Source organism: Hyalella azteca, unplaced genomic scaffold (assembly GCF_000764305.2).
Source record: "Hyalella azteca isolate HAZT.00-mixed unplaced genomic scaffold, Hazt_2.0.2 contig8592, whole genome shotgun sequence".
NCBI lineage: Eukaryota > Metazoa > Arthropoda > Malacostraca > Amphipoda > Hyalellidae > Hyalella > Hyalella azteca.
The window spans coordinates 72,915-82,962 of record NW_025938681.1 but is presented as its reverse complement, the minus strand read 5'-3'; the positions used below and the strand labels follow the sequence as shown (position 1 = coordinate 82,962).

Here is a 10,048-nt window from a genome sequence, read left to right as displayed (position 1 = left end):
TTTTTTCGAGTGTGATGACGAACACTTAATGAGACAGACCAGTGGATAAATTAATTAACAATAATCAATAAATAATTAATAATGAAAAATTAAATAATAAATGGATAATTCTTTATAAGCTTCAAGACAAAATTTAATGTAAGAAATCGTTAAAGGCTTACATTCGTCGAGGCGAATGGACAATAAAATGCAAAGCGATTAAAAATTTGTTTGTTTTTACAAATATTTCGAACACATTTAGTAAACATAGATCAACAGCGAGTGAGGGGTGGGCAGTGAACTGAGGGGCAGAAGCAACTGAAACAAAACAAATTTAATATTATTTTATATGCTTTGCTAAGCTGAGCTCCCAGGCCCCACCACAGCCCATGCATGTACACATTAAACAAACTCGGAGAAATATCGCTGACCTTTACAGCTCTCGTCGCAGGTCACATAAATATCAATTCGTTATAGTTTCCGCAGGCAGCGGTCGAAAAAATTCAGGTTGATAATAACACATTGAATAACATTCAAGGTCACATGAATATAATTTCGTTGAAATTTCCGCAGGCAGCGGTCGGAAAAATTCAGGTTGATAATAACACATAATTCAAGTAAGTGTTCCGCTTGATGAAATGGGCGATACAGGTGAAAGTGGTAGTTCAATCTTCATTTGAATGAAGAATGTATTCTAGTTTTGTGTATGAAATGGGACTAGGATGACTAGTGTTGCCTCAAAAAGTGGAAGATTAAATCCTAATATCTGTTTTTTTGAAGCCAAAATGAATGATAAAAGTTCCAAAACTTTATCAAAGTAACTTTAGCAAAAGGAATGCAGTGCATGCTTTGATAACAATTGCGTTCTGCAAGGCCCACGAAAGCTACTGGCTGCCGTTAAAATGTTGTACAAATTATCACAAATTAATATACAAATCAATCAAAATTCAAAAAATATTATAAAATTAATCTCGCATGCAGTGATTTAGACAAGAATATTTGTGCTTCAACAATGAGGACCACCTTATTAGCAAAAAACTGTAAAACTATTGAACGTAATTCATTCAGCTGGAGCACACACGGTAAATTAGCTGGAATGTCAGCCGGCAAAACAAGCGTTCCGTCAAACGCCTGTAGATAATAAGATGAACGTCGCCCTTCCATTGTATTTGTCTAGAAACTTTTTAAATATATGATTCTGAAATCCAGTTGAACTCCTAAAACAATACATGATTGAACATCACGATGATTTAGAAGCATCAAGCATGTCAATGCGTGAAATATCAAACAGTATTTCGGTGCTTCTCAACTAACTACCTAGGTTTCATCAGCTGACACGAGGCTCACAAATATAAATACTTTCACATATTACTTTCTCGAAATATATAACAAACAACAAAATATTTTCAAAATTAAGCGTTTCAATTTCTAGATTATCCATCCGTCTGGACTGTCGTCTGTGGGGCACTACACTGTCGCCTGTGAGGCGCTACACTGTCGCCTGTGAGGCGCTACACTGTCGCCTGTGATGCACTACACTGTCGCCTGTGAGGCACTGGCGCCTGTGAGGCGCTACACTGTCGCCTGTAAGGCACTACACTGTCGCCTGTGGGGCGCTACACTGTCGCCTGTGAGGCACTACACTGTCGCCTGTAAGGCGCTACACTGTCGTCTGTAAGGCACTACACTGTCGCCTGTGAGGCACTACACTGTCGCCTGTGAGGCGCTACACTGTGGTCTCAGTAAGGTAGGACAGCGCTGCGGCGCGCGCCTGGGCAAGGCGCTTGAAGGCCTCCTCGGCGCCTGGGGCGGCGCACTTGTCGGGGTGCACGAGGGCGGCGAGGCGGCGGTAGCTCTTGTTCACGTCCTCCCTGCACGTCAGCATGGCCGTTATAATCTACGTTAATATAGAGGGTAGTTAATGATCGTTATGGTCAACGTTAATATAGAGCATTTCATTGGAAATAACTGATTACCTGAAAACGATTTATTGTTCTATATAAGATCAAATGATTTAAGATTTACATTAGTTCGTTGGTTGCTCCTGACTAGTTCGTTATTGTTACAATTAAGAGAGATTATTCAATTGGAAATGACTTATGAGTGCACATTACCATAGTTCGATACCGTCAGCATTCACAGAAATGATTTAAGGTGAGCGTCTGGGTCGAAAAATTGAAAAATTTGGCTTTTCCGTTTTTAGGGCTCATTGTGTAACTGCGGAAAAGGCGCGTCTAACGCAGCAAATCGCAAGTACCTATGTTCGTGCTCCAGTTTTTGCGTAAAGCAGTTTCAAGTTTATATTGAATGAACATTTTCAACAAAATTTTCAAAGATTATTCAGAAAAATTGAATTTATAGAGCATTATTCGCGTTAATTGCGATCTGCATTTTAAAGCTAGGTACAAACAAGGCGTGTTGAACGCAGCAAATAGCAATAGTTGTTGTTTCAAGCCGTTTTGCACTTTTATAAGCAATATATAGTCACATACACATAAATGATCATTTTATATAAATAAATATATCAGAGTTATTACATTTATAGCTCATCTTTCGCATTAAACTGGACAAGAATAAGTCTAAAGATGCGTGATGGTATCCTCAAGACGAGCAATTGGCAATGGAAACGCTCGGGCTACAGTATCAAGCAGTTTCTTTTATCAGTTTTTTGTTTTTCTATTAATTTTACTTATCTGGTGCTCCTGAACAATTAAAATTTTCAAAATACGCCATCTTAAAAATCTATCCCCTCATGTGATATGTGAGCTACAACATTGAGAGATATATCATTACCGTACCTATATTCATAAAGACAATATCTAGCAACTATAGATGCTCTTTTTTCTGATTTGTACACGGTTTGGATTATATATTATATAAAAAATAGAGGGAGGTGGGAGATATGGGAGAAAAATGGAAAAAGTTGTATAATAGAAATAAAATAAAAAATTGCAAAAAAAAGGGTTTCCAGAGTCCATAGATATTCTATTTACAAATTGAATGATAATCTTTCGATATTGTAGCACGTAAATCAAAGGATGTAAGGATTCTTGCCGTTTTCTATGTATTTCACGTTTCTTTTAGTTTTTTTCTATAATTCACAGGAGGAAATTATCTACATTCTATTATCTATTATCTCTTCTACAACTGCGTACGAGGTTTTACAGAGCTCCGTCTGTACATAAATAAGTTTTTTTTTACTCAGAAGCTCCCCTTAATTGAAAATGACTTAAGAAAGCACATTAGTTTTTTATCGTGACCATTAAAAGAGATGATATTATTGAAGATGATTTATGATTGCACATGATAAGTTATAATTAATGATTGAAGGTGAATATGTGTTGAAATTACTATGATTATTGTTCATATAGATACCTACGTATGGTTAACCTGGACAGAACTAGACAATAGTTACAAGAAATAAGTTCTAATCGATTCCTTCATCGATCAATGAAAAGAAGGGGAGTTAATATCCGTTTGATTGAGCCACATCGAGTGATTAAATAATTTGCCCGAAAAGGTAAATGATTTCGAATGATTGATTAATGAAGTGTGCTTTCTCCAGTTTGAACGTCAGAACTATTACGATTATTATAGGAACTATAAGGTAAATGATTTCGAATGATTGATTAATGAAGTGTGCTTTCTCCAGTTTGAATGTCAGAACTATTATGATTTATAGGAACTATTTAATTTCTTAAGTGCACATAAGTTGTACAAACTTGGTGGTTCCTCTGCGGTTAAGTTGGAGTTTGTGGAAGTGGTCGGAAGAGCTCAACAAGCGACCGATGGCAGCCTCTGCTTCAGTCTCACTGCCAGCCTGAAATTATTATCAATAATCAACATAAACAACAATCAACATAAAGAATAAGTTGAATAATAATTTGTCATACGAAATAAGCACAAATTCATAACGAGGAAAGATAACCAGGTGAAAATGTTGCTCCAATTTTTCAAACTAGAATCAAAAGCAATAATGACTTTAATCTGAATGGCAAAGACAAAAAATTATATTCTAACATTTCATCATTTAACTGATAGTAATAGTTGGGCCATGATTGAGATTGAACCAGTAAACCGTCATATGGAAAACTATGGATTTCTTTCTTGCTAAGGCCATGGGCCTATTCTCGGTAATAACAGGCCATGGACCTATTTCTTCAGTGCCGACATTTTTATTCTATTCTATAAACTTCAAAATTAAATCTATCAACAAATTGCTTCCGACTCCCTCCATGAAACAAGACCGAGCATGAGGAACAGGCTGATATGAGATCTTTAGGTCGTTTCTTTGGTAACCAATGAAATAAAACTAATAACAAACAAACAAAAAACAGCATAATTCATGATAATAATAGTCATAATTCGGACACAAACCAACCGTGGTGGTTCTTTTATTGGGTGTAGGAGGTATGCCGCCAGCATCAGCACCACCACCAGAGGCAGTACAACCGTTTTTGGTGCCGTTACTGCCATTTTTAGTACAGTTACTGCAATTTTTGGTGCGGTTACTGCCGTTTTTGGTGCTGTTAAAGCCATTTTTGGTGCCGGTGTTCTGCTGATTGGAAGGTGTAGGAGATTTTCGAATGTTCTCCTTGCCGTGTAGAGCAGCCGAGAACAGTGACTGTGGACAAAATGCTAGCTTTAATGAACTGAAGGATGAACTGGTGTGAGTCATAATGCTGCACCCCAACAAACACAACGGAAGGAAGTACGATTGAGAGGGTGACCTGTGCCATTAGAACTTCAATATGAAAGTTTTGCCTGTGACTCACAGATTCATGCGGACCAAAATCAATGAAGTCTGTTGTTTGGAGTTTAATGCGAATAGCACATAATTGCATATCATTGCCCAGACATCATATACCGGTAGTGTTATGAGTTAGTAACTCAAGGCAACTCACCGAGAAGGCTGGGCAACTCACAGAGAAAGCAACGCAACTCACCAAGAAGGCTGGGCAACTCACAGAGCTGGCAACGCAACTCACCAAGAAGGCTGGGCGACTCACAGAGAAGGCAACGCAACTCACCAAGAAGGCTGGGCGACTCACAGAGAAGGCTGGGCGACTCACAGAGAAGGCAACGCGACTCACCAAGAAGGCTGGGCGACTCACAGAGAAGGCAACGCANCAGTAATCAAGAAATTCCTTCCAAAACTACTGAATGGATTTGAACGAAACTTAGTATTTAAATACCTAACCTCAGCAACGGTGATGTTTAGCTCGCTACAATTTTTTCGTTTTACCTTTGTTGGCGAGTTATACGTCCATATGTATACGGATATACGTAAACGGCTCTTGGTTAAATCGGCCGGTAGAAAAACCGGTCGTTCCTCCTATATCTGTATAACTCGCGAACGAAAGCAAAATAGGAAAATTGTCGCGAGCTAAACAACACCGTTGAGAGGTTAGGTATTTATATACAGAGTTTAGTTGAAATCTATTCTGTAGTTTAAAAGATATTTCTTGATCGCCGCGAATTTAAGCGACAAATTATCCGGCGATACAGGCCGAATATAAGGAAGTGTGAAATCAAGAATGACTGTGAAATGAAAAAAAATCGTAAACGAAGGTAAAATAAAAAATTTTACAAGCCAAAAACATTAACGTTTGTAATTAGGAATGTATATTCAAAATTTTGTTCGAATCTGTTCAGTAGTGTGGAAGAAATTCTTTGATCACTGCGAATTTCGGCCTTTATTGCAATATAAATCACGAATGAAGGTAAAATTTTTAAAAAATTTTATGAGCTAAAAATCAACTTTATGTTTTGATGAATATATGTTCCAAGTTTCCTTGAGCTGCGTTCATTAGTTTGGCAGATATTACTTGATAATTGAATTAGGAGATTGGTCGTGCGACTGGCCACGAGTCCGGCCGTGAATTTGCCCGAGACGTCCTAGGTTTCTAGTGCTGAAACAGTTAAAACAGCTTAAAAACATATTGGTTCACTAAATGGGGTTCTATTTGTGAAATACACATTTGTGTTTCAACATTTATCTACTAAAATTGCAGCGTACTAAATTTCAAGAAAGAGGCGTATGTTTTTATATGTGTCTGTGGGGGGCGCTAGAAGTTCACTATAGGGAGCCAACGGGGGCGCCAGCCTGAAAAAGTTTGGGAACCACTGAATTAAAGTAGGTATGGCATTATGGTCTTGGTAAAAAGTGGTTCTTTCATGTCAAAGCAATTTCATTTCATCAGCCATGATTTGATGTTGTATATACTTGATTTGATGCTGTACTCTCAGGGTCTTCATTGATGAGCTCTAAAATCGAAGAGAGTCTTGCATAAATGAAAATATTGCATTTAAATTAAATTACAAGAAGCATCCCATTACATGTTTGGAGCAAACAGGTTGCAGTAAAGCCCACCTGTCGGCCAGCAGGTCGGCCTCCAGTGTCACTGCGGTTGCCAACAACCACCACCTCTAGCGTGGACACTCCACTCCTGAGTAGTGAACAACACATTGAGGCCACACATTTCTTTTTTGCAAATTAATCTTTATATTGCTTAAACTATTCAAGGCATAAAAAAATGGTCGATTATTAGCAAGGGAATCATAGACAATGATTTAAATTTAATTTTAATGATCGGAGTTTCCCACAAAAATTGTTTGATAGGCAAGAAAAACATGAAAAATTTCATGAATTAGCAATATAGATCAGTGAAATGTTATCCTAGATACTGAAACATATAAGAACCATGTTAAGCTAAAGGGAATTAATGGGAGTTTGGATTCAGCTTGCTTTACTATACAGCAATTAAATTTAATATAACTTCATTGCTGATATTTCAAATCTCAGTACCTACACAGACATGGAACCATGAATATAATAAATTAAACTCCTGAAACTAATTTTGTTTTCATGCTGATGTAGGTAATAACTAGCAAAGAAGTATATAAAGTTTATAATGTACCATTGTTATATGGGGGCATTTTTTGGCTACCTTGCACACATATCACACTGCTTTAGGGTAAACAATAAACGTTTATGTGTTTGTTCATGATTTATTATGCTGTATATTACCTTATTTGTTGTTATTACATGCTAATCCTTGCGTCATTCAATGCCAAATTGTTACATTAGTTTTTTGTTTACAGTTATCATGAACTTGATTCTTTATTAGGTTCATTTATTAATTTGCTTAGCAACACTGTTTTTAACTTACACCAGATTTAGAATTAGCCCACTTAGTGCTTGTAATTCTTTTACCTGTTATTCACTGAAGCTGTTCTGTTCCATTATATTAATTGCTTCATAGATACTTTATTAAAATATATGATCATAGGTTCTTGGGTTTCAACTAGTTTCAGTGTAACTTCCTCAATATGATTTAATGTTGTCCCTTCCGTTTTTCTTAAAGGAATCCTTAATTGTTCTCAATGTTTTATACAGTGCATAAGAAAAGTAAATTAAATTGAGATTTTGCACCCTTCAGTTTACTGTACTGAGGGATCTTATTCCCCTGCATTAGGCTCATGTTAGAATTTTAGAACCACTCAGGTAGGGCTCCAAGCATTTTCTTTTTGTGCCACTTTGAACTTTTTTGATTAATTTATGTTAATTTCAGTTAAAGTACAAGATCCTCATTTATAATTCAATAGAAAAATTGTATTCATGAACCACTGAACATTATGGTCATTTCTAATCACAAGAGCAACCATAACATCTTGATAACAATGCCCAAGCTAATGCAGCTGATTTATTTCATTATATTCAATTAATGTCAATGGGAAGCCAACAAATTTTAATAGAAACAACAAAAAATTATTGGATATAATTTCTCACCATCACATTGAGCTGTCAGTCAATGGACTTTTTGACCGCAGTGACAATCAGTTCTTGTTGATGCCTGAGTTATTAGCTCAATGGCGTTGCATATACGCCACAATCCTGTTAATGAAACACAAAATCCAAACTAGACAGGAATTGATGAGAGGACTGATCAGTCTAAACTAAAAGTGTAAATAAGGTGAGTTAGAAATGAAAGGTTAAAAAACATCAGTATACAAATGTTCTCTGGTGCTACATACTGTAATAGACACATACCGTCAACTGGAGTGACTTCGGCCACACCTAGGTACAACAGAAACAAATGCAGCAAAACAAAATAATAAATGTCGGCTAAAGTGACTGGGGAGACTTAGGCCACCAAGGTGACTTTGGGCAATGTTTTTTATTTTGTTTTGCTGCCATTTGTTTCTGTTGTGGGTGCAGCCAAAGTCATCCCCAGTGGCTAAAGTCACCCTAGTAGATGGTATCAAGTAAGAGCACAGAAAACACACATGGACCTTGCTGCATTGGTCACTCCATCTGTACAAGGTTAATTTTAGTCTTAACTAATACCTATTTAATTTCTGTATGAAATTAAAAAAATAATGTTAACAAATTAAGACAAATACAAACTTGAATTGTACACTTAGCTTCAAGGCAAAACTCAAAAACATGTTATTCAACAATCATGAGATATTCAGACACCAATATCATAAAAACTGCAACTTTAGAATAATGTACTAACTGGCCAAGGTTGTGGTGTAGCTCAGCCATCCAGCTGTCCAGGGCCAGGAAGGAGGCTTGGTCAGTGACGTCATAGACCAGCAACACGCCCTGCATGTCTGCATAGAACTCTGATCTCACCTGACAACAAACAAGATAAAACATATATATTATCATCACACATATCTACACATTGAATCTGTTAAATATATAATGCAACAGAAATTATTTTCAACTGATAATACTGTAAGAAATGGCTGCCATTGAATTAAATAGCAGATCTTAGGTTCTAAATATTCAATCAAAGAAATAAAAATCCGTGTAATACACAAATAACGGAATCAAGAGGGATTATTTATTACAAGGGAAATTACCTCTTCAAAGAGGGGGCTGCCAGAGGTATCAAAGAAGTGTACTGACACTACCTGGTCATCAACCTCAACTCTAGTGGAGCCATAGTCTATGCCAATGGTGGGGATGTAGCGGGCAACAAACCGCTGCTCGCAGTACCGCTTGATCAAGCAGCTCTGCCACAGAAAAAGGGAATAGCCCATGATGAATAAGGCTTTGAGACAAGGGGATAACTTGCTAAGGAGTCTCTAAAGTATGCTTCCTAATTAGTTATTAACAGGAAATTGTGCAAAACAAATACATGTCCAACAGATTTAGCACTTTGCATTTAGTGTGTAGTCAAGGCACAAAGCAGGAGAAGAATTGTGGCAGTGTCCTGAATTTAGATTGTCAGTAAATAAGAAAATAGGTAATCTGATTTGATTCATTTTCAAAACATAGGTACGTAGTGACAAAAGAATTCTATCAACAGCATGGGCAGCAAGTTTTGGATACTGTCGACACCATGTCATATAGGTTTTAAAAAGCTTGGCTCATGCATACTGAGTACTGACACATTGACTATTTCGTAAACATAATAACCTGAGACTTTGAGGCTAATGATAGTCATGAAATTCTTTAAAAAAAATGTTATAACAAGCATTAATTTTGTTAAAAATTTCATTCATGTAGGAAAATATGCAGCAATAACTGATAAAGTTGGTAACCAACAGAAAGTGGCTTACCTTGCCCACACCCTCATTTCCCAGGCTGAGAACTCTAATCCGTGGGAGGTTTTCTGGCTGAGTTGGCATTCTTGGTCTTGACTTCTTTGATCTAGAGCTGGCATAATCCATTGTTTATCTAATTGAAATTCTTCAAAAACCTACATCAAACAAGATAAACTAGTTTTATTTTCTGTAGTAAAGATTAACAAGATCCATAAGGGCAATATTTCTCCAAGGGAAAGAAAATGAGCTCCAGTTTCTTCAATAGGAAAGTGTTTACACCTAGTCTTAGGAGGAATAGTTGTATGGTTATTTGAAGCCAGTGTTACAGGCTTGGCTTGAAGCTAATAAGGAAAATAAAAATGTAAATCATTCAAAGTCACTTGCACTACATATAATCAGCAACTTCTTTATTGAAGTCTACTAAAAATTACCAATCTCACCCATGTCCTTTAACTAGAACATAATTTTTGTATTATGGAATGCTTAACCATGCACGTGTTCATCAAAA

At 36.7% G+C, this 10,048-nt stretch overlaps 1 protein-coding gene across 1 annotated transcript; it reads right to left on the bottom strand.

Moving 5' to 3' along the window:
* Window positions 1-1,538: 1,538 nt before the first annotated feature.
* LOC108679854 (dnaJ homolog subfamily C member 27-like) lies at window positions 1,539-9,823 on the bottom strand. Its single transcript, XM_047881683.1, has 7 exons — window positions 9,556-9,823; window positions 8,854-9,006; window positions 8,502-8,620; window positions 6,353-6,428; window positions 4,361-4,603; window positions 3,702-3,799; window positions 1,539-1,850 (listed from the first exon to the last, which is right to left on the bottom strand). The coding sequence occupies exons 1-7, from the start codon at window positions 9,664-9,666 to the stop codon at window positions 1,706-1,708; spliced, it is 945 nt and encodes a 314-aa protein (XP_047737639.1). The 5' UTR covers window positions 9,667-9,823; the 3' UTR covers window positions 1,539-1,705.
* Window positions 9,824-10,048: the final 225 nt, after the last annotated feature.

Excerpts from the sequence above, each read along its gene's own strand:
- LOC108679854 (XM_047881683.1), bottom strand. The coding sequence starts at position 9,666 with ATGGATTATGCCAGCTCTAGATCAAAGAAGTCAAGACCAAGAATGCCA. Across the intron at positions 6,429-8,501 it reads CTACACCACAACCTTGGCCA|GAGTGGAGTGTCCACGCTAG; the intron begins GTTAGTACATTA and ends TTCACTACTCAG. Across the intron at positions 3,800-4,360 it reads CCAATAAAAGAACCACCACG|GCTGGCAGTGAGACTGAAGC; the intron begins GTTGGTTTGTGT and ends TAATAATTTCAG.